The sequence below is a fragment of the Lissotriton vulgaris genome, chromosome 11 (genome assembly GCF_964263255.1).
Source record: "Lissotriton vulgaris chromosome 11, aLisVul1.2, whole genome shotgun sequence".
Lineage (NCBI taxonomy): Eukaryota > Metazoa > Chordata > Amphibia > Caudata > Salamandridae > Lissotriton > Lissotriton vulgaris.
In genome coordinates, this window is record NC_141699.1 from 8,257,864 (window position 1) to 8,282,637 (window position 24,774).

Below are 24,774 nucleotides of genomic sequence, written 5' to 3' on the forward strand. Positions count from 1 at the left end.
AGGTCTAACATAATCAGAGCCGCTCTGCCGCCTCCGTCCAGGCACTCCCTTATAGCCTCGGAGATTTCCACTAAAGCGGACTCCGTGCTGTAGGTGGCACGAAACCCAGACTGGGCAGGATGGAGTAGGTGAAAATCTTTCACAAAGGCATCCAACTGACGAAATGCTATTTTTTCAGTGACTTTGGCCAATGCTGGGAGCAAAGAGATAGGGCGGTAGTTGGCTGGAATCTCTGAGTTAAGTCCTGATTTTTTGAGAAGCGGCAGGAGTTTGGCCTGTTTCCAGCAGTCTGGGACAGTGGCCGTCCTGAACGAGAGGTCCATAATCTCTACGACCTCAGGACAGACCACCTCCGCCACACCCCCTAAAATGTGGGCCGGACAAGGGTCAGTGGGGGAGCCAGATTTCATGGACTTAAGAACAGCCAAGGTGGTTGCCACAGAGGGGGAGGAAAAAACATTAAAAACAGGAGAGATAGGGGAACAAGGTTCAGAGGGACACCTATCCTGGTTACTCGGATCCTGGCAGATAGCGCGCAGGCTGTCCTGGATCCCTACAATTTTATCAATGAAAAAAAGAGGACAAAGCCTCACACCATTGAGCAGAAGAAGGAACCAAAGGTTGTTCAGCATTGGGAGAAAGAAAACTTTTTGCAATCGAGAAGATCTCCTTGCTGTAATTATTTGCCCTAGAAATCCTGCCTGCATAGAATTCCCGCTTTGCTGTTTTTATGGCATCGTAATAGACCCTCTGTGAAGCACGTAGAGCCTCTTTGGCAGTAAGCGCGCCTCCAACACTTCCCCAGCTTTTTACAATCAAGCTTCAGTGCTTTCAGACCCTGTGAGAACCAGGGCTTGGAAGGCGTAGCACGCTTGCTCGAACTTGAGCCCTGTTTAACAGAGGCTTGCACCCCTGAGCTAATCCAGGTGTCAAATTGCTGTACAGCAGCTATAAGCCCGGGGTCAAGCACTGGGCGGCTCTGTTGAAGGATATTAGATAGGGCTGACACATTAATCTTCTGATGGAGAGCGATGGGAGGGGCCAAGGGGGAAGAATTAAATAAAGACCATGAAAACCTAATGAGCCTGTGGTCCGACCACGAAAGAATTTGGGGGTCGGAAATAGTCAGCGGACAATTAGAGCAAATTAGGTCCAGGAGATGGCCACCCGAGTGTGTGGGTAGTTTTACCCACTGGGTCAGCTGGGCCAAATTAAGAGATTCTAGCAGACTAAGTGAATCAGGTGACTCCTTCATATCAGCACGAATGTTGAAGTCGCCCAGAAGCAGAAACTTGGTGAACCTCAGAGCCCGAGGTACAATCACCTCCTCCAGCGCCTTACGGAAAAAAACGCAGGGGCCCGGAGGACGATCAGTGTGCCACTCAGAGTGATCCCAACTTCACACACCTACTGAACAGCCTCCACAAGATCAGCCTATCGCAGCATGTGACAGGACCAAGGCATACAATAGGCCATACCCTGAACCCCATCATTTCTACCTGCAACACAGCTGAGGTCAAGCAGACAAACTCCAGCTCACATGGATGAACTACTTTATTACGCACTTCTAACATTTTCACCCTCCCCGTAGCACCAGGATCTTACCCATTCAGGGATGCAACTGGAAGAAAGTAACACAACACGCAACACCCATCCGCCATCTCCAACTACACAGACAAAAGCATAGATCCTCAACAGTTGGCTCACCACCTGTGACAATGAACAACAAGCACCTCTCAGGACAAATGACCCCGAAAGGACGCACACAAAGTTGCCAGCTGGTACACGGACAGCCTCAGAACTGCAAAACGACTCTGCAAACAACTGGAAAAAGTGGCACTCCTCCTCCGAGGAGCCAACCAATAGACGTCTACAGGGACTTGCTCAGAGCCCACCACCGAGACCTAAAGAAGTCCAAGAAAAGGGCTCTAGCTCAGAATCAAAGTAAGTAACATCAACCTCAAAGAAAACTTCGCTATCGTCTAAGAATTCCTTCACCCCACAGCCTCAGCCAACTCCTTCTCCCCATCACATGACTACTACAATCACCTAAACAATTTTTTTCAAAACTAGATCTCCAACATCTGCAAGAACTGCAACACATAACCTCCTCCTTCGACCCATCAACTATCACTGGGCATTCACCAGAAGAACCCCCACATTCTCCAAATGAACCCCCATCACCACTGACGAAACCCCACTAGGGGCCCACACTAACCAGTGCCCACAGTCTCTTCACACTTGGAGGACCCACAATAAAAACAGTACTCAAAACAATCAAACACTTCCATCAACACAGCCAACTTTCCGGACGCCTGAAAGCACACAGAAGTCCCCCACACGCCTCAAGAAACCATCCATCCACTGACCCGGAAATCAATCAACACTCAACTATCCCAATACATCAAACAACACAACTTCCTGGAAGACTCACAATCAGGCTTCCGCAGCAACCACAGCACGGAGACAGCCTCAGCGCGGCAACAGATTTCATCTGCGTCATAATCGACAGGCCACATCACAGTCCTGATACTCTTGGACCTTTCTGCCACTTTCAACACTCTCCCACCACACCCTCATCATCAGGACGCACAACACACATATCCAGGACTAAGCCCTCCATTGGCTGTGCTCCTTTACGACCGGAGGAATGCAACTTATCTTGATGGCCCCTTTTACCTTTGCCCACAAAGAAGCCATCTGCGGAGTCCCTCAGGGGTCTTCACTCAGTCCCACCCTCTTCAGCGTCTAAATGGCACCACTAGCAGAGATCACTTGATCCCAGGGCCTCAGCATCATCTCATATGCCGGCGATACCAATCCATCCTCCCCCACTAAGAAGACCCTGCCAACACCAAACACAGCTTCAAACATTGCAAGGCGTAAGCGGCCAAATGGATGTGAACCAAGTACAAGACACTCAACTTCGAGAAAACAAAAGCCCTGATCTTTGGACCCACCAACTCAGCCTGGGATGTCACCTGGTGGCCTGCAGAGCTGGGGCCCACCCCCACCGATCAAGCAAGAAAGGTGGGCATAATCAACACCAACCTCTCCACAAGACTACAAATAAATGCCGTCTCTTTTGCTGGTTTCAACATCCCTGCAAGCTCTGAAAGATCTTTAAATGGCTCCAACTGGACAACCAGAAGAACGTCACGAAGGCCCCCCATTGCGGGCAGCCCAAAGTACAGCACTCTGTATTGGCATCTTCAGCCATGGGCTCCAAAACCCAGTAGCCCAATTGATCCTGAACCTTTCTAGCCACACCCAAATCAAACCACACCTCGGAAAGCTCCACTGGCTCCCCATCCAGAAACGCGGCCAGTTTAAGATCCTCACCCACCCCAACAGAGCACTGTACCACATGGGCCCTGCCTACTTCGACCGCCGTTTGAACTTCCACCAATCAACCTGAAACCTCAGCTCTACCTCCCTTGCTCTCACCCGGACACCAAGGATCCACAGGAGTAGATTTGGAGGACTCTCCTCCTGGAAATCAGTACAAGCTACAAGGCATCACCTAACTAAGGCAAAGCAATCATCCTCCTCAACAACATCAACACCACCCAGGGGTGCATTGTGTGCTGTCACAGGGTCATAACCAAAAGAAATTGGGGCCTCTGTTGATAGTTGCATCACACTAAAGGCACTAGATTGCAGTCAACCTGCATGACATTTAGATGTGCTTATGTAATTTCATTGCACTACATTAGTCGAGCTTGGGACAATGTTGGTTCGGGGATCCAAAATGGGTGTCAGCACTGGAACATTAACTGGTACAGCTAGAGTCTATCAGTGATGGGGACAGGCTTGGATATCATGGTCAGAGTGGAAGCCTGTATCTGAGTTTGTATAGTCCCACTTGGTTAGACTGCACCAGGGGAGGACCTCACAGCAGTAACCTGACGCAGTAACCTGACTGGAGGTCCCCTGTGCTTGCATAAAGCCCAAAGGACTGTCAAAGTGAGTAGCAGAGTGGCCTTGTTATAGGCTTCGATTTGCTGCTGGGTTGAAGACAGCACAACGAACTCTGGATGCAACAGGACCAGTGGAGGTAACTGTTCTGTGATTGGTGACCTTACTGGAGTGCAACTCAAATCTAGACTTCTCTTTGGAGTCAGAGCAGAGAGATGGGGCCAAGTCTCAACTGACTTTCTAATGCTTACTCTTGGATTTCGCCATCCCCACATTTCAGATGGCAAGGGGAATAGTCATAGGAAAGGTCTTGAGAGTGGGACCACAACTTGGCGCAGAATCGGAGTCAAGACCACAATTACTTCCTATGTTCAGGGATGTACAACTTTGCCTCCTGGTTCCACACTGTCTTCATGTACATGAGGGAACATTGCTTCCTGCAGTAACAGCATGGCTTGAATCCAATTGTTTTAAGTGGGGACAATGTTTTCTAGTACACTGTTTGAAGAATTGTTTGCAGTTATGGGAAGACCGACCAATGTGGGAGCAGAGCTCTGGATCCAGGTCAGACAGCACAAAAAGAAAGGAACTGACATTAGTGCGCAGGGGTGGCACTTAAAAGCAGCTCCACACGATCACTTCCAGGATAGTATAGAGTCAAAGCACACATCCACATCACTTATCGATAAGCAGGAACACTTCTAGAAAATCCTCTGGATCTAGTCTGGTACCTATGGGTTAAATATTCACATTCACTTCATGTAGCCCATAAAAAGACTGAATGAAGCGGAATGTTAGAGGTGTGGAAGTAGCAGAAGCATCCCACTCATGATTAGTCAATAGCTCTATGTTCCGGATGTCTATTATGATAAAGTCCAACTGGAAGACATCTCATAGGCACGACTAGAAAGCAAGATGTCAAGCGGCACAAACAAGAAACACTAAGTATGATATGGTTTGAGTAGAAAAGATGTTGAATGTCTTTTGCAAAATGCCATATCAATGGAAAACCACTGCACAACTGTATCAAAGACAAACTTACTAGACATGTCGAAGTGGTTGTGTAGCGTCCGGGAGCTGGTGCTCTCTGCTGCTTTTTCGAACGCCCTCCCAAAAAAACTGAAAAACAGAAAACCAACATTGGTGAGCGTGGGAACATTCACGCTAAAGAACAAGTTACTTACCTTCAGTAATGTTCTTTCTTGTGGATAGTCCATCTCAACAGAGATTAATCACCTTGCGAATATTCCCCAGGAATCAGACTAGACCCAGACATTTTAAAGAAGTACTCCTGCTTGGTAGGTTGTGTCATGCATCTCTGGGCCAACATTGCACCACACCGCTCCTAAAGTTACAGGCAGAGATGCATATAAGCGCCACACCTGGGTACTGATGTCAGATGCTTTCTTAGGCTGTCTGTGCCTTCAGATGCAGAACCGAACAATGGATTGGCATGACAAGAGTGAAGATGGATTAGTTACTTACCTCTAATCCTAGTTCTCTTCCAGGGGTATACTCAAAGTCATAAGCACTGAATATTCCCGCCCATGTGCGGGACCCAGAAAACAATATGAAAATATATATGTAAAAAACATTTTTTTGTGACATTTGTAATAAAGTTTGAAACATTGAGAGAACATATTTGAATCAGTTGTTGGTGGTGGTGTGGGGCGGGGGAGGGATGGAGTGTGGGGCGGGGGAGGGATGGAGTGTGGGGCGGGGGAGGGATGGAGTGTGGGGCGGGGGAGGGATGGAGTGTGGGGCGGGGGAGGGATGGAGTGTGTGGCGGGGAGGGATGGATGGAGTCAGGGGAATGGATGGATGGATGGATGGAGTGTGGGGATGGATGGATGAGTGGGGGGATGGATGGATGAGTGGGGGGATGGATGGATGAGTGGGGGGATGGATGGATGGAGTGGGGGGATGGATGGAGTGGGGGGATGGATGGAGTGGGGGGATGGATGGAGTGGGGGGATGGAGTGGGGGGATGGAGTGGGGGGATGGATGGATGGAGTGGGGGGATGGATGGATGGAGTGGGGGGATGGATGGATGGAGTGGGGGGATGGATGGATGGAGTGGGGGGATGGATGGATGGAGTGGGGGGATGGATGGATGGAGAGGGGGATGGATGGATGGAGAGGGGGATGGATGGGTGGAGAGGGGGATGGATGGATGGATGGATGGATGGAGAGGGGGATGGATGGAGTGGGGGGATGGATGGAGTGGGGGGATGGATGGAGTGGGGGGGATGGATGGATGGAGTGGGGGGATGGATGGATGGAGTGGGGGGATGGATGGAGTGGGGGGATGGATGGAGTGGGGGGATGGATGGATGGATGAAGTGGGGGATGGATGGATGAAGTGGGGGGATGGATGGATGAAGGGGGGGGATGGATGGAGGGGGGGGATGGATGGAGGGGGGGGATGGATGGAGGGGGGGGGGGATGGATGGAGGGGGGGATGGATGAAGTGGGGGGATGGATGAAGTGGGGGGATGGATGGAGGGGGGATGGATGGCGTGGGATGGAGGGATGGATGGATTGATGGAGTTGGGGGATGGATGGGTGGATGGATGGAGTGGGGGGATGGATGGATGGAGTGGGGGGATGGATGGATGGAGTGGGATCCCCTTACAAAGTCAACTGGTAACTTCCAAGTCCCTTCTTACAGCCAACTTGTAGAAATCATCAGTTCAGCTGATGACTTGGATTTCTGTTAAAGTATGGTTAAAGACATTTCTAGATTAATCTTGTTCTCATTTGGAAGATTTTGGTGGATACCCTTGGCTCACTAACAAACAAAAACAGGCCTCTAAACAAAGCCATGCAACATGCCACATTTAGCTCCTCCCAACATGCCACTCATCTTGACGGGTCCAAAAACAAGTTGTTACCTTAATCCCAGGGAAAATGAAAATTGTAGACACGGGTGTTTCCAGGGAGAGCAGGTATTTTGCTGACCTAAATACGGAAAAGTGATTTTTTTTATCACTACACACTCCCCAACTAACAAGTTACTTAACTTCGGTAACACTCTTTCTGGTGGATACCCTAGCTAACTGCAGATGCCTCACCGTTTACATTTTTCCAAGGAGTCAGGCTGGATCTGTAAAATCTTTAGCAGAACCCCCTGTGCGCCGGTAGAAGGCGGTTTGCAGCTTGGCACAAACATCGTTCCACTCCAGAAGTGACATGTGGGCCCACATACAAGCACTAACTATGTTGTGCACTGACGTCAGTTGCTTTCTAGATTGTCCGCCCTTCCAGATGCAGAGCCCAATAGCAGATTGTATGTGACCAGTGTACTGATCTCTAGACTTGGAACCTTCTTAGATGGAGAGCCCAGATCACAGAACAGTGAGGAATCTGTGGTTAGAGTATTCAATAAAAACAATATTACCAAAGGTAAAAAAAACTTGCCAAAAAGTCAGGCAAGACCAAGTCAGCAAAGTGCTCCTTATGATGAACCTGGCTATCCAGGCAGTAGTTCTTCATAAACATATGAAGAGATGCCCAAGTAATAGCTAGCGCAGTGGTAACAGCCTTGGCTCTGGTTGAAATTAGCCCATAAGTCTTCTGGGGGCTGCTTCTTTGCCAATGAATATATAAGTCCAAGGGGTTTTGCCCTAATACCCCCCCAGTACAACTGGGAAAAAAGCAAACAGAGGCAAACACACAAGAAGATGTGTGGGGATCAATCAAGAAAAAATATAAGGTAAGAAAAAATGATATTAGTTCCTCCACGTGGGCGCCCAGTCCCCAGGTAGTTACTTTAAATAAATCAACCACTCACCAAACTTTCCATAATTCTTTCAAAACAATTGTTATGTTTTTTTTTTTTTTTTAGATATTTTCACACAGCACAAAACATTACACATAAAACATCAGAGCTCGATGTTTAAAATCCAAAAAGTGTTCCTAGTCCCTTCGGACAGATAATATCACCTCGGTGTACTGCATGCCAAAATATGCTGAGAAGAACCAAGAGTGCCCTCCTCCTCTGTGTCTGGCCATAGCAATCATGCGGTCTAGAACTAAGTAGACAACCATGCTTTTGTGCTCATCAACTGCTGGGTGTGTCCCGTCTGATAGTAGTCTACATACACCCTGTAGAGATCTACTCACTGTGTTTTGTAAGGAAGATTGACTTCAGACTTGCTCAGCTCAGTAAAACCTGAAAGGGCCAAAAATTAGACAAACTAAACTCCCAGTCAGGAGCCTGTAATATGCCTCGTGTTCCTGATAAACCACTCCAGTGTGACTACCTGCAAGTACCTCGAAGTGTTATGGCTGACCGTGGTGGCCGATCGCACTATTCATCAAGACTGTGGTATATCAGCTTCAAAATGGGCAAGTCTTACCTGGGATAAACTTAACGGCCAATTAGGGCGGAATCAGTTGGAGCAGGAAAATCCGCGGTGCGGGGAAAGACGCCCACGCCAAAGAAAAGCTTTCTGCTGGCAATATGTTCGGCATATACATTGCGCCAAATACGTAAACCAAATCGGGAAAACTGCACGCTTCTGCAAAGGAGTGTGTATAAAGATGTAGTACACCGTCTAATCTCCAGGGGACAGCACAAAACAGGCACCTCTGACTGGCAGGCCACTTTATTCAACCTGCTTGAGCCTGCAATAACAAGTCAATGCAATCACGAGAATATCAGCCGCCCGGGGGCATCTCTATTAGTCCCGCTACTTCAATAAGCCAACTTGTGCTTGCAGCAGACACTGCGTATTGTAAAGGAATGCGTGTCTAATACCCAATATTAAAAACACCACAGAGGACACAACCTGAACAGATATTATCGATCCGACGTTCGTCACGTGTAGGAATAAAATAAACAAACATGGCAGATATCACACATAGCGGCCAAGGTTTCAGATTGCCATGTGTGAGGTTTTCATAATTTCAGTGTAATTATGAGTAGACATGTAAACAATTATGTGTGACATTTTCTCGCAAACAAAATCAAGCAATGAAGATGAGGAAAACATTTAAATATGAGAAATTACATTCTATTGAGGAACGAGAAACTGTAATATGTTAAAACAGTTGTAAAGCAACAGTAATGGAAGGCCACTAACCTAGTACAAGCCCTCGGCATTGCTGTGGTGGGGAGGGGGGGCAGGGAGAGGCAAGAAGGGAAGAATAGGGGAGAGTAAGGATGACGAGACGTACAGGGAGCAGCAGCCTTTGATGTGCCGGCCGGCCGTGGGCAGTGAATAATTAGGGGAGGAGAAATGCCAGAGCGCACGCTGGGGGAAGCTTGTGGGAGGGAGGCTGGTGGCTTTGATGCGTGCACGCGTTTTTTTTTCACGGGCACAGCATCAAATCGCCCGTTTGGTTAGGCTCTCGTTAAGCCCCAATATGTCTCGACATCTGCAATGCGCAAGCGCATTGGCAGAGGTCGAGCCCTAAAAAACACATTAGGTCAAGGAGGTCGAGCCCTAAAAAACACATTAGGTCAAATAGTCCTTGAACTTTGTGTTTTAATGAGTAAAACCACTCATAAATCCTGAAAATTGCTCATAAAAGACATTGTCAGCCATAGGCTGCATTGAGAAGCAATAACACAGAAACAAAGCATTTTCAGCTAAAAACTGGCACCGTGATCAGAGTGATGAATAACCGTGGACCTATCCAGATAGAATTTCAAAACTCTTTTCAGGTCCAAAGAATGCAGAGCCCTCTCAGCTGGAGTAGAGGGATTGAGAAAGAAAGTGGGCAGAGAAATGGTCTGATTTAAATGAAAATCTGATACCACTTTAGGAAGAAAGGACGGATGTGTCCTTAGTACCACTCTATTCAAATGGAACACAGTATACGGTTCTGAGGAACAGAGAGCTTGAATCTCGCTCACCCTACGAGCTGACGTGATTGCCACTAAAAAAGCTGCTTTCCAGGAAAGATGTTGCAAAGTAGCTTTATGAATGGGTTCAAAAGGAGGACCCATTAGTTTTGATAGAACCAGGTTCAACTCCCAGGGAGGAGAAGGGGGACGTACTGGAGGGTACACTTTTTTCAGCCTTTGCAGGAAGTCTTTTACAGCTGGCAATTGAAAAAAAGAGGTTTGGGAAGGTGACCGCCTGTAAGCTGTTATAGCAGCCAAGTGCACCTTAATAGAATTAAACTTTAAACCTGCTTTGGCCAGATACAATAAGTAAGGAAGGACTGCCTCTTCCTGACTCTGAATAGGATTATGACCATTCGTCATACACCACATATATAAATCGCTTCCATTTGCATGCATAAGAATGTCTAGTGGAAGGACGTCTTGCCTCTTTTAGGATGGACATGCAGTCTTGCGGCAGTCCTAGATGGCTGTATTGTATGACCTCAGGAGCCATGCTGCCAAGCTCAGTGACGGAAGGTTGGGATGATGAATCCTCCCGTTCATCTTGGATAACAGGTCCTGCCTGCATGGTAGCCTCTTGTGAGGAGTCACTGACAGGTGAAGCAGGTCCGTGTACCACCACTGCCTCGGCCAGTCTGGGGCGATGAGGATCATCGTCGTGCACGAGTGTGTCAGCTTGCTCACAGCCTTCGGGATCAACAGAAGGGGTGGAAAGGCGTACACAAATTCCCTTGACCAGTCTATCAAAAGAGCATTCCCTCTTGATCCTGGCCGGTAGAACCTTGAGGCGAAGTCTCGGCATTTGGTGTTTTGGTCGTCCGCGAACAGATCTATGGTGGGACGACCCCAGGACTGGAAGATGTCTTCTACTACCGCGTCGTGGAGGACCCAGTCTTTCCTGTCGTCGAAAGGCCGGCTTAGAGCGTCCGCCCTCACATTCTGCTCTCCTGGGAGGTGGACTGCTGTGACGGACAACTTGTGAGCCAGAAGCCAATGCCAGATGCGTTGGGCTGCCAATGACAGAGTCCTTGAGCGTGTTCCCCCTGTTTGTTCAGGTAGTACATTGTGGTGGTGTTGTCCGTCTGTACTAACACCGAAGTTTCTTGAATCGAGGGAAGGAACGCTTTGAGAGCTAAGTGGACTGCTCTCAACTCCAGCATGTTGATGTGGTAGGTACTTTCTTTGGGAGACCACAAACCCTGCTGACCCATGTGTGCTCCCCAGTCTAACAGTGAAGCATCTGATCAATGTCTGCACAGGAGGAGGTTGATGGAACAGAACTCCCACCTGCATATTTTGCTTTATGGTCCACCATGGAATGGACGCTCGAGCTGCGTTTAACAGAGTAATCTGGTCGTCCCAGCATCCGAAGTCTGGCATTCGGGACCAGGAAGATGCATGATGCCATCTACCCTAGCAGTGAGGCAATTCTGCGCACATTCTGAGTCTTGCTGCGAAGTACCAGCTGACATTTCAAAGTTATTGAACACTGTCTCTCTTCCGAAGGAAACACTTTTCCTACCTCAGTCTAGCATAGTTCCTAGGAAGTGAATCTTCTGGGTGGGCTGAGAGACTGACTTGCTGAAGTTGACATGTAGCCCCATTAGCTGGCAGAGCTCGATGCAAGTCTGGAATTGACTTCTTACACTGTCTGGGGAAGGACCTTTCAACAGCCAATTGTCCAGGAATGGGTATACGAAGACCCCACTGCGGCTACCACCGTCACACACTCGTGAACACCCGGGGAGCCGACTTCAACCCAAACGGCAGGACCCTGACCTGGTAGTGGGTAGGTCCCCACCCGGAATCGAAGAAACCTTTTGTGACTGGGGTAGATCGGGACATGAAAGTAGGCATCTTGCAGGTCCAGCGAACACATCCAATCTCCCTTCCTGAGAGGTGGATATATTTGGTGAAGTGCCAACATGCGAAATCTTTCTTTTTTGACATGCAGGTCATTCTGGACTTGAGTGTTCTCAAGTCCAGAATGGGTCTGTATTCCGCCTTTTGGCCCTTTTTTGTAACCCAAAATATATCGGGAGTACACTCCTTTTCCCCTTTGAGCCACTGGAACTCTCGATGGCCGACTTCGAGGAGAGTAGTTAAATTTTTTCCCAGAAGGTGTAGTTGGTGACTCAACGTTGGCATTGGGGGAACAGATGGAGGTGGGTGACTGAAACGAAGACAGTATCCATTCTGAAGTGTAGTCAACACCCATCGATCTTTTGTGATGCTTTGCCACTCTGTTAAATGCCCTGTGATGCTTCCCTCCACTGTAGCGGTCCACGGCGCTGGGGGAAGGAAGACCTCATTGTTTGGACTGGGCTTTGTTGGAATTGTTGCCCTGGCTTTGATTCCCTCCTCCTCTGGGATTACGCTTGCCTCTGTTCTGGGACTTTTGCCGTCTCTGCTGGTCTTGACTCTTCTGCCAGTGCGGGGTTTGAACCTGCTGTTTTGAAGAGTCTTTGTTGAAGGAGCGATATTTCTTTTTGAACTCATTCTTCTCAGGCCCTACTGCTTTGAGAGTGTCCAACTCTGCCTTCATACGTTGCATTTCGTCATCCGCACTTGCACCAAACAATGAAGTCCCGGCAAAGGGTAAGTTCAAGATTCTCGCTTGAGCTTCCGGTTTCAAAGCAGTCAGGCGCAACCAGGATGATCTCCTTGCTGATATTCCATGGGCATAGCCATGAGCCGCGAGGGTAGCTCCGTCAGCTGCGGCACTAATGACTTGGTTGGAGACCTGGCTGCCTTCCAAGAGAATCTCCTCAAAGTACTTAGGGTCTTCCTGAGGGAATTTTTCCACAAAACGCTGTAGGGAATCCCACAGGGATCTGTCATAACATCTAAAAAGGGCTTCTGCGTTGGACACCATGAGGAAGGAGGATGAAGCAGTACAGACTTGTCTCCACCACAAATCTTGTGTCTTGCTCTTCCTTGTCTGGAGGTACCGTGGAGGAGGAGGCGACCGCACTGGACTTTTCGCTGCTGCGATTATTTAGAGTCCGGGAGGCGGATCAGCTCTGAGAAACAGAGGGTCCTCCTCTGGCGACCGGTACTTCTTGAGGAGCCTCGCCGGAGCAGCTTTTACCGTTGCTGGAGTGAGAAATACCTCCATCACCGGCTCTATAATCCCAGGTACCAACGGCAACAGAGGTTTGGGTGCAGCCCTGTGATGCAGAGTCTCAAAGATCACTGAGGTATTGATCTGTGGAGTTGTTAAGGGCACTCCCAGTTTCAAAGCCCCCCTACCCAGTATGTCCTGAAACGTGAAGATATCATCAATCCTTGATGCTGGAGAGTCCGTCAAAGTAGGCGAGTAGTCCCTATGAGAGCGTGTAGGAGAAGAAGATGGAGTAGGACATCTTCGATCTCTCCTTCTCCTAGATCTTGTTTTCCCCAACCCCCCCCCCCTCATTTCCCCTCCCCCCCCTCCTAACAACCATCACTTCTTTTTCTCGTGGGAGCCATTCTGCTCTCTTTATTCACAGAGTTTCTTTATACTTAAACTTATTCAGCACTTACTGCACTGTTCTGTGGGAGTTCCTGGCCTCGTGCTCTCCTGCCATTGCTCTTTGATACTCATCCTCACTCTCATATGCTAAATTTCAGCAATAAATAATAGTTCCATCACCCTCTGTATTCAAAGAAATCGCTTGCATAGATATACTTCTATGAATTTGCAAGATTGGAACGATTTTGTAAAAGACACCTCCTGGAAAAATAAATTTTGTTTTTAAGCTGTCTGTCTTACAGTTCCTATCTTTGTGTGGAACTGTGTTTCTTAGAAACATCAAGTAGACAGAGTCAATAATTACATCATGACTCAGTCTTTTTAATGACATATAGAATTTTAACTTTTGTAGAAGCTGCACTGTTTTTCTGTAAATGTTTGTTTTTGTTATATGAAATGAGTTTCGTTTTCATATACATTGTTTGTTTGGGTTAACAGCCCTGAAGAAGTCCCCTGCGTGGGATGAAACGCGTCGGCTGTATGGTGTTCTATTTACACGCATGAAATAAAGATCTGAGAATCAAGAAATATCATCGTACGAGACTCATTGCAAAATTGATATTGTTAATTATATTGTGGTGCATCTGTGTTGTTGTAAAAGATTAATTCAATTCCCTAGGGAATAGGCGCAATTTCGGTGGGTGCCATTCAGTGTGCACACAACCCCTTATCTGATGTTTAGGGGAGCAAATATATATGGGGTTATTATCTGTTAGGTGCTGTCAAGAAGTAGGGACCACCGTAAGGTCTGTGCTATCCTTAGATCTTGTTCTTCGCCTGTTGGACTGCACCCTGAGCGTGACCTTTCTCTGTGCCGCGCCGGGGAGCGTGATCTTTCTCTGGGCCTCACCGGAGAGCGGGACTGTTCTCTTGGCCTGGAGAGAGGCTCTTGCATCCTAGACGCCGTCTCCTTGTCTGTAGCCCAGTGGTGTAGAGGCCTATACCAACTTGGAGACAGCCTGGGTGACTTCTGCGCGGTGTCCCTCACTGGGGAGCGTGCAGGTGTTAGATCCTGTTGACCATGCGGGGGATGTGCAGGAGAACGCCTCGATCCCTCGCTGTCGGATGAATAAATGACTACATCCGGTGATCCACCTCGATGAACAGGAGAGGAGCCTAAGGAGGATGAAGACAGGCTCACAGGAGACGCCTGGGATCTCGAGCGACTGAGAACCACGGTGTTCTGGTATTCTCTTCCTCTTGGTAGAGCGAATGCCGCTCACTGGAGAGCCATGCACACCTTCCGCAGCTGAGGCTGATCTTGGAGACCTCTGCTGACCTGGAGACGGAACCGGGCAACTCTACGTCTTGGTCTGCTGCGCCACTGCTGGCTGAGACTGCTGGGATTGTATTGGAGACCCTCGCTTTGACGACACCTGTCTCTATGTCGAACGCCTGTGAGGAGACGTCGACGGAGGCCTTCTCGACGTCGAGCGTCGATAGCTGGACGCCAACGGAGGGTGTTTCGATGCCGAATGCCCTCGACTGGACTTCGATGGATGTCTCGACGTCGAATGCCGATGTCCTAGCGGTGACGGAGAGTGCCTCGACGTCTAGCAGATGATGGGACAGCGACGGAGGATGCCTCAACGTCGACCGTCTAGGACTGGACGGCGACGGAGGATGCCTCGACGTCGAGCGTCAATGACTAGACGCCGACGGAGGATGCCTCGATGTCGAGCGTTGATGACTAGACGCCGACGGAGGATGCCTCCTCGTCGAATGCCGATGACTAGGCGTCGACGGAGGCTGCGACGTCAAAGACTGGACCTGAGGCTTCGACGGTGGAGGTCTCTACGTCGAGCCCCTCTGCTCCAACGGAGACCTCTCTCTCGACGCTGCTGTAGGAGAGTAGGGTCTGCAATCCTATGATCACCCAGATTTTTTGCTTTTGTTTCATTGGTTTACGACTTTCTCTGGCTGTGGGCCTGCCAATCAGACCCACAGCCTGACTGTTCTCTCTCTAAAATTACAACATGTACCCTAGGTGCATTTACAAATTGGTACTGGGCCACCTTATCAGACCCTGTAACTCAAGGCATAGGTGTACCCAGGGCCTACCAGGGGCTGAAGCATGTATTATGCCACCCCTGGCTGGCCTCCTAAATTTGACACAACTGGCTGCATGACAGCTGGGGCAAAGTCGTGTAACCACCCTTTGCTGTAGATATAGTATACCTATATCTAACCCTAAAAATGGACACACAGATTCCTATCAGTCACTCCTATGGCAGGCCTTGACAATCCTGAAGGCAGAGTGCTTGGAATCATGTGAAATGGTGCTCTGGCATGAGCTGAGCCCGTTTGCAGCTTGCGGAACAAAGTCCTAATAGCTGTTCCATGATAACGCATACCATATACTCTTAAGTGCATTATAATCCTCGCGGTTAAATGCTATCTCTGGTATTGCTTTATCAAAACATGTCGAGTAAGGTGTCATACGAATTGGAGTACTAACCCCTCGCCAATTCTGGCGACGGGGTTAGCATTCCACCCTTCTAGAGGAACACGACATGTATGTAACTGTGAACCCCGGTTAAAGTTAAGCGAAGCCTCAGCTCCACAAAATGGATGCTGCCACCACAGACACGAGTCTGACCTCCTGCTGCTGGGAGTCCTTCCAGCGAGGAGGGCTTGGACAGAGGGTTTCCTGTCAGGGGCGGTGCTAGCACCATCCCAGACAGGGTTTTGTGTATCCTGGGTAGGCAGGGCTTTACAGGAAGGTGACTGCTGAGTGGCACCCCGGTGCTCACTACGCATAGGCTGGTCAGAACCAGTTCCAGGGGCACACCAGCCCCTGGCCTGGGGGAAGTCCGGCATGGGAGAGGGGTGTAACCACCCCCCTCCTAGTCCCACCCATAGGCAGGACATAGTCACCGGGTCAGCCCCTTTTCTTAGTATAAAGATAGGAGCGGGCCCCCTGTTCAAATTAGATCATCTTTGGAATCAAGACACGACTTTCTGCGAAAGGACATCAAGATTTCTTCTTCAAGATTCTCCCTTGTGACTAAGGAGAAGTCACCCTGCATCCGCAGGCACCATCTTAAGAACACTGCGGTCTGCTGCAAGTCCTTCCTCAGGAATCCGACGACACAGCTCGACGAGACCCGGCTTCCCTGGCACCTCTGACCTCTACTCACCTCTACAGCCAAGCTGAGAACCGTGAGTGCGACGAGACCTCGAGGGACCGACGATCGCCAAGACTGCACGACTTCTTTACAACAAGCCCGCCGAGTGTTCCACTGGTGAGTGCTTTGGGGTCTGAGAAGCCCCGACCCTGAGCAGCTCCAGCACCGAAGATCAGCCTCCCAGCATCTCCACGATCTGCGTGGGGCCCTTCTGCTTTTTGCTGCTCACCGCGTTGTTTGGCTACTAGCCCGCTGGCTTGTGGCCTTCTGAACGACGCCCGACGACATCACTGCTGCTGGTCTGGTTGCTCCAGACTGGCCCTTGCTTCCTTCTTCAAGAGAAGCACCCCGGACCCTCCTTGTCCACTCCAGACGCCATTTTGAGTCCACCGCGTGGGCTTGAATTTGCCAAGGCTTTGTTGCCCAATCCTGGGTCCAGCGACGACAACAGCTTCATCCATCGTGGGACAGCTCGCTCCTCCATCCTGGTCGCCGACAACGCCTCCTGGTCCGTGAGATCTGCAGAGCACAGCGTCGCCCACTCACCTAGTCGAGGTGACTACCATCCGGTGCCCTCCTGGTGCCACCTGACTACTGGCTAGTAGTCACGAACTTGGTCCCCTCTGCTTTCAGGTGTCATCTAGCTTCAAGATCCAGGCTTGGATCACTTCGAACTCTCTTCACTGGTCGCCTGCCAGCATCTTTCTTCCAGGCTCCTGGTCCGTCTACGAGGATTCCCGACGTCTTTTGAGACCTATGCAGCTGCAGCCCCTGGGCTAGGTAACTTCGGCATTTCGGTGCCCCAGTATAGCCTCACTATCCAAGGGTCAGAATCCACTTTCGTTTTCTTCCTACCAGGTCGGGTTCGCCCGAGAACACTAACTTTGTCTTTACTAGCTACCATAGACTTTGTCCCGCATCACGCGTGAGAGTGCACACTCTGCACCCGAGTCCCCTAGGCCTCCTAGAAGTAATCTAGAGATTCTATAGTCAAGTCCTAGCGATTCCAAAGCCTATTAGTACTGTACTTACCTGCTAGTAATTTCGCATTCCACTTTCAGAGTATATGGTTTCCCGTGCCCCTCAGGCATTTGTATATACTGTGCTAACTTAAGTATTTTCGTAAGAGTCTTGTTTTGTGCTTAGTACCCTGTCCTCATAAAGAGTACAGGGCTGTTGTGATTTTAATAAATACACTGTTTATTTTCATAACACTTGTGTGGTGTCCTTTCACTTGGTGTTCAAGGGGTATATGTGTGGTATAACAGCTGGCTTAACACGCCCTCTCGAGTCTTTAGCCTTAGACTGCTCGTATCCATGCTACTAGGATAGCTGGTCTATAAGGTTGACTTACAACCAATCATCAATAAGGGTTGCTGGACAGATACATAGTGTTCACTAGAATAGTGAGCACTGCATATCAGGCCACCTTCTCACAGCTGCAAGTCGCCCGGTTGACGGCAGAGGAGTTATCTTGACTCGACACCAAAGTCTTCACCGTCGAGGGAAGTTGACTCGTCGTCTTCATAACCTTCGAAGACGATCCCGACGCCGAAGAAGAGCAAGTCGGGACATCTCTCGACGTCGACCGCGTCCTCCGCTTTTTCTGTCTCTTTGGAGACCTACCTCTCAGAAAGTCCATAAATTCGAATTCTTTCTCTTTCCTTGAGAGTGCTCCTTGACAAGGACTTGCAGTGATCACAATTTCCTGCAGAATGTGTGTCAGGAAGAAAACAAGTTACTTACCTGTAACTTTAGCTCCCCAGTATTGGTAACGTTCATAGATTCCCATGCTTTTGTATCATTTTCCGTCGTCGCAATGGGAGTCTCGGTAACAAAAATAACATGGCAGTAGGTACAAAAGAGAAAGAAAAAGTCCTAGGCCTCATTCCCTTTTGTAGCATATCACCCTCTTTTTGTAAAAGAGACCAAACTTAGGCATCAGCCAATCAGAAGAGCCTCACCCCTTAGAACCCTCCTGAAGGAACCTCAGAGCCTCAGATTTTCGTAGCCGTTGTGTAACAGTCACCATATCTGCAGTGCTGAGAATTCCCCGGGGAGGTGGGTGGGCGCATGGGAATCTATGAAAGTTACCAATACTGGGGAACTAAAATTACAGGTAAGTAACTTGTTTTCTTGCCCCAGTATTGGAACTTTCATAGATTCCCATGCTTTTGTATCAGAGTAGCAAGCAGTTGGCAATAAAAAAAACATTTTGTGTCATAAATGCATTGCAAAAGCCAACATGACATACAAATACAAAATGTGCAAAATAACGGAAGGTGGGATAGAAAGGAAAGCTCACCAATTATTGGAAGAGGTTTCTCAGGACAGCCTGGCCCACTGCCGCATCCTCTTGCTGTAAGGATTCCAAGCAGTAATGCTTAGTAAAGGTGTGGACGCTGCTCCAGGTAGCAGCTCTGCAAATATCCTTAATCTGCACCCCCGCGAAGAGGGCCGTTTAAGAAGCCACTGATCTTGTGGAATGTGCCCGAACCCTGCCAGTCAGTGGTTTACCAGCTGCAGTATGGCAATGTAGAATGGCACTCGTAATCCATCTTGCAATCCCCTGTTTTGACAGCGGGAGACCTTTGCTCGGACCACCAAAAGCAACAAACAATTGGGATGATTTCCGAAATCCTTTGGTACGATCCAAATAGAATTTTAAACATCGTTGTACATCCAGAGAATGCAGAGACTTCTCCGCTGGTGTAGCCGGGTGAGGAAAGAACGCCTTTAGAATAACCGGCTCGTTCAAGTGGAAGCCTTGAGGGTACTTTGGGTGTGAACCTTGGGTTAGTTCTCAAGATAACTGTGTTCCTTTTAAATTGCAGGAAAGGCTCCTGGATTGTGAGAGCCTGCAATTCTTCAATACGTCTTGCCGATGTGAGGGCAAGAAGGAGAGCCAATTTCCATGAAAGGAACTTCATGTCTGATCGATGAATTGGTTCAAATGGGCTTTTCATGAGTTGAGTGAGGACTAGATTCAGGTGCCAAGTAGGAGGCGGAGGCCTCACTGGTGGATAGACGGGGAACAAGCCTTTTAGAAATTGCTTAACAATCCTGGAAGACCACAACGAAGATCCACACTCAGACCGTCTGTATCTTGAAATGGCTGCCAAATGAACCTTTATAGAAGAATGGGCCAGCCCCGACTTAGCCAGGGACAAGAGATAAGGTAGAAGCTGGTGAGGCTTTGAAGTAAAGAGGTTAACTTCCTCTCTCCTGCACCAAATACAAAATCTCTTCCATTTGAAGCGGTAAGTCCTGTTCATGGAAGGAGCTCTCGCCTGGGAGAGGACTTCTTTAATTTCGTTTCAAATGGGGAGATTCATAAATTCTCGCTGCTCAGGAGCCATGCTGTCAGGTGTAATGACTGTGGATCTGGATGCCAAACCTGTCCTTCGGACAATTGTGAGGAGATCTGGAATAGTCCTCAAGGGGAGAGGAGGAGCTAGCGACAACAGATGGAGCTCCGTGTACCAGAACGGTCTCGGCCAAGCAGGGGCTATCAAGATAATCCGGCATGGTTCCACTTTGATCTTCCTGATAACCCTCGGGATCAGTGGGATGGGAGGAAAGGCGTAGACAAATGTCCTTGACCAGGCTATCGAAAGAGCATTCCCCAATGATCCTCGGTGGTGAAGCCTGCTTGCATAAGACCGGCATTTCTTGTTGGTCTGTGTGGCTAAGAGATCTATTGCTGGTCTGCCCCACTGGCTGAAGACCTCTTCTAGAACTCGCTGGTTCAACTCCCACTTGTGACTGACTGAGGATAGCTTGCTCAGGCTGTCAGCATTCTCGTTTAGAACTCCTGGCAAGTGTTCTGCCTTTTGCGACATCCCGTGAAGGATCGCCCATTCCCAGATCTCTTGAGCTTCCTGCGACAACGGAAGATACCTGGTTCCTCCTTCCTTGTTCACGTAATGCATGGCCGTGGTGTTGTCTGTCCTGATGAGCACTTGTGAACCTCCTAGGCGAGAGAAAGGCTTGTAGAGCCAGTTTTATTGCTCTTAGTTCCAAGAGATTGATGTGTAGCCGCCGATCGTGAGGAGACCAATAGCCACTGACATGCAGGTCTTGCATCACAGCTCCCCAACCTTCCAACGACGCATCCGTTGTCACTACTTGAGGAGACGGATCGCTTACGAAGGATAGACCTTGGGACAAGTAAGTTTCTCTGGTCTGTCCACCATAGTGCCGCTCTTCTCATCGTCGGAGTGAGGGTCACCCTGTCGTCGAATGATCCGCAAATCTGTTTCCATTGGATGTCCAGTTGTTCCTGCAGAGGACGCATTTGCAGTCTGCAGTGAGGAATCAGAGGAATGCATGATGAAATTATCTCCAGCAGAGATTGGTAGCGGCGTACTGAAAGACACCTTTTTCGTAAGTCCCGAGCCATGGTCTGCAGTTTTCCCGCCTCTCTAGGGTTGGGAAAGCCTTTTGAGAGTTTTGAGGACCGCAACTCAAGCCAACGAACGAAACGCCGTCGTGGCAATGTCCATGGCGAAGTCAACGATCTCCATTGAAGTCGCCTCTCCTTGTAAGACCTTTTTTGCCTCTGCTTTCGATTCTGGAGGAAGCTGATCCAGGAACGGTGCGACATCACACCAAAGCTGGCGGTCGTATCTGCCCAATATTGCCAGGGCATTAGCTGCCCGCACCAGAAGACTCGCCATTGAAGAGAATCTCTTCCCAGCATTGTCCAATCTCCTTCCTTCCTTGTCTGGAGGAGTCGTTAAAGGAGCAGAGGGGTTGCGGGATTTCTCTGTGCCGCTTGAGAAATAACAGAGTCCGGTCCTGGGTGGCCCGTTAAGGCAGCTGGACCAACCTCAGGCGCTTTGTACTTTTTATCCAGACGCGGTAGTACAGGGACCACCGTTGCTGGGTTTTTCATGGCCTTAAGGCCTTCCTCCCACAGATGTTGCACTATTGGTATGGACCTTGTCTTCCTATAAGGTTCCTTGAAATCATACAAGAAACATTTGGATGTCACCGCAGGCATTGCCAACTTGTATCTGCCAGTCGCTCTTTCCATCAGCTGATGGAAACCTCCTATATCCGCTGGCGGGGAATCCACCGGATCCGGACATGGAGGGTCCGGAATGATGTATTCATCCCATTCAGTAGCTTGATCAGTTTCATTATCCGAATCATGATCCTCATCCGAGGAATAATCATAGCTGTCTGCTGGTCTGGAAGGCTCTTGTGGAATTGATGCCCGTGGCTGAGGGGACACCTGAGCAGGTAAGTCAGGAACAGCTGCTGAGGCAGGATCCGAGACAGGCGCGGCTTGCGCAACTGAAGACGGAACATGCCCTGCAGCCTTAGATTTGTAATCCTGCAGCATCTTATGCAGGTCCTGCAGGAAAGAAGATAGTACCAAAACCATGTCTTGATAATAATGCTGCGATTGGGCAGCCTGATGACGATAACCATCTTCTTGGTCATACCCTCCTTCAGAGTCAGTCTTCTGACACTTGACTAGAAGTGGAGAGGGACTGTTAGCGTAGCCATATGAGTCCTGATCATCCTCATCTGACTCCTCCTCATCCAATAGTAGAGCTGGTGACAAGGGGGTTACCCTCCTAGGAGATGTCATCTCCGGTGTAATTCTGGTCAAAGAAATAGTGATTCTTTTCTCCGATGCCAAGATCATCGACGGTCCCGTCGACGATGGTACTGTGAATGCCGGCGTCGTCGACTCAGTCGACAGAACATGCCTCGTCGACGAGATTGATGTCGTCAACGTCGAGATTGACGACATTCCAGCCGTCGTTGTTGTTAATGTTGTCGTCATAGAGGCCCTCGCCGTCGACACTTTCGTCGACGATGCAGTCGTTGTGACCTTCCCGTCGACACTCTTGCAGCTGTCGTCGACGCTTCCATTCTCGTCGACTATCCCTTTGTCGTCGAAAACCAGTATCAGTTTTGGCTTCAATTTCTTGCTCCGTCGACGACGCCTTCATCGTCGATGACTTGGAACTTCTTTCAGAAGATTGGGAAGAGGGTTTCATGAAGGCTGGATCAGTCTTCAAACCCTTAGAAGGCATAGATGGTCCTACCCTCTCCTTTTCACTATGGTGAGGAGTTTCGCCTGGACCTTGGCTCTCAGACTCTCTGGGGGTCTTTTTTGAGGCCTTAGAAGGATGTTCCACAGAAGGAGAAGGGGAACCCCTACCCCTTTTGACTGACCTTCTAGATGACACAGCTGACGATGAATCCTCACTGTCACTGGAAACTGCGAGTTTCCTTGCCATCTGCTTTTGGAGCCAGGTAAGAAGTCTACCAGCACAATCCCGGAGGGTTTTGGTGGAAAAAGTGCAGCAGATCTTGCAGTCCTCTGCCTTATGATCCGGAGAGAGGCAATAAATACAATCCTTATGTTTATCGTCCACAAACAACCTTTTCTTGCCACAGGTGGAACATGGTTTGAAAAGGGCCTCCTTTTCCTTGTCAGCCATCCTTATACAATCCTGAAGAGAAATCCTGTAGAAAAGTTTTGAAAGGAACTGAAATGAGCAGAGCTCAAAGGTGACTCCCTAAGCACAACGTGCGGTAGAAAATCTGAGGCTCTGAGGTTCCTTCAGGAGGGTTCTAAGGGGTGAGGCTCTTCTGATTGGCTGATGCCTAAGTTTGGTCTCTTTTACAAAAAGAGGGTGATATGCTACAAAAGGGAATGAGGCCTATGCCTTTTTCTTTCTCTTTTGTACATACTGCTATGTTATCTTTGTTACCGAGACTCCAATTCCGACGACGGGGAATGATACAAAAGCATGGGAATCTATGAAAGTTCCAATACTGGGGCAAGACAGAGGATACACACAGGATGTGTATCAATCCAAGCCTTTTTCTTCCCACAGGAAGAGTCAAAAAGCGAAGGCATTTTGACAAAAAATTAACCTTTTTCAAACTCAAAAAAGGCAGCACTATCTCTCTAAGGAAAAAAAACGCCGAGTGAATACAAAAATTGAAGTAAATCACCAAGAATTTCTGACAGAAAGTCAAAAAAAGGTGGGAGCTGTTTGACCAGGGTCCTGACAGAAGGAGCCGGAAAGAACAACTGACCTGTCACCCCTGAGGCATGATGGAAAGTCTGGGGTCATGGCTACCTTAAAGGCATGGTGCCAGTTTTTAGCTGAAAATGCTTTCAGTTTCTTTGTTATCGCTTCTCAATGCAGCCTATGGCTGACAATGTCTTTTATGAGCAATTTTCAGGATTTATGAGCGGTTTTACTCATTAAAACACAAAGTTTTTTCTCTATGGGATTTTTGAAAATTCTATGTCTAATAACTTTGGCGTTTGTGGACGGAATTGGCTGAAATTTTCAGGAAAATGGAACATTTTGTTTCTGAGCAGCCCCTGACAATTTGGGGGGGGGGGTTTCATCAAGGGGGGGCCGAGAAAAAAGGGGGGTCCCAAAACGCGTTTTTCCCATGTTAATTTCCATAGGGCGGTTGGCCTCACTTTTAGCTCGAACGGCTGAATGGATTTGCACGAAACTTGGCAAAATTGTAGGGACTGTTAGCCCGATGTGCCTTTGCTAGGTCTCAATATATGTGCTCCAGTGGATTTTGAGTAATTTAGGTTCAAAAAAAGATATATATCTGGGCGGAGCCTAACCACACATCTGATCTGATTGGCTGTCAGCACTTCATCCAAGAAGTGTTGGCAGCCATCTTGGGACCAATATACATGATAGCACCTCATTAAAAAGCATTGTAGTTAGACGGTTTTAGGACTTTAGTTACATTATAAATCATTTGTTGATGGTACCATACTCGTTTTAGGAATTGTGGTGGGTTCTAAGGTGATTTTACCATGTGAAAAAACCTTCTGCTGTGATATCATGAATATTGTTTGAAAGAAAACTAATCTCATGATTTTCCCACAGTGGTTTGGAAGGGGATCTTTAAGCTAAACTGAAAGCATATTTTCTGTAAATTCACATTATCTTTCTCAGTCATGTGAAAATGAAGTCTGACATTCTCAGTAAAACATGTACATCCAACAAGGACAGAGACTGTCAGTTGATTCCTTTGTGTTCTACTGCAGCCTCCTAGAGTGTTCTAAAGAACAACTAGAGCGCTAACAGTCCTACTTATTACAAAGGTATGGCACACCTGAAGCCATCTTGATTGGAATAAAGTGGTAACTCTTAAAACATTTAATTTAAAAAGAAACAACATGAGGGGGTATATTTTGCCATAGAAAGTATGATTAGTGCTGCAGAATGAAAAATTAGGGCACATTTTGAGTGACTTCTCAAATCCTTTTCTATTTCATTAAAACATTCTGACATGCAGTCTCCCAAAATGGCCACCAGAGACAAAAGAGCCGAAATGTAGCCCAAATA

General features: G+C 48.5%; 1 protein-coding gene across 1 annotated transcript in view; it reads right to left on the reverse strand.

Annotated features, from left to right (window-relative positions):
• CDC45 (cell division cycle 45) overlaps positions 1-24,774 on the reverse strand; it is a 428,728-nt gene that overhangs the window by 47,241 nt on the left and 356,713 nt on the right. The window contains exon 17 of the mRNA XM_086942644.1: positions 4,961-5,037. Coding sequence (XP_086798770.1) covers positions 4,961-5,037 — 77 coding nt within the window. The remainder of the gene's footprint in view (positions 1-4,960; positions 5,038-24,774) is intronic.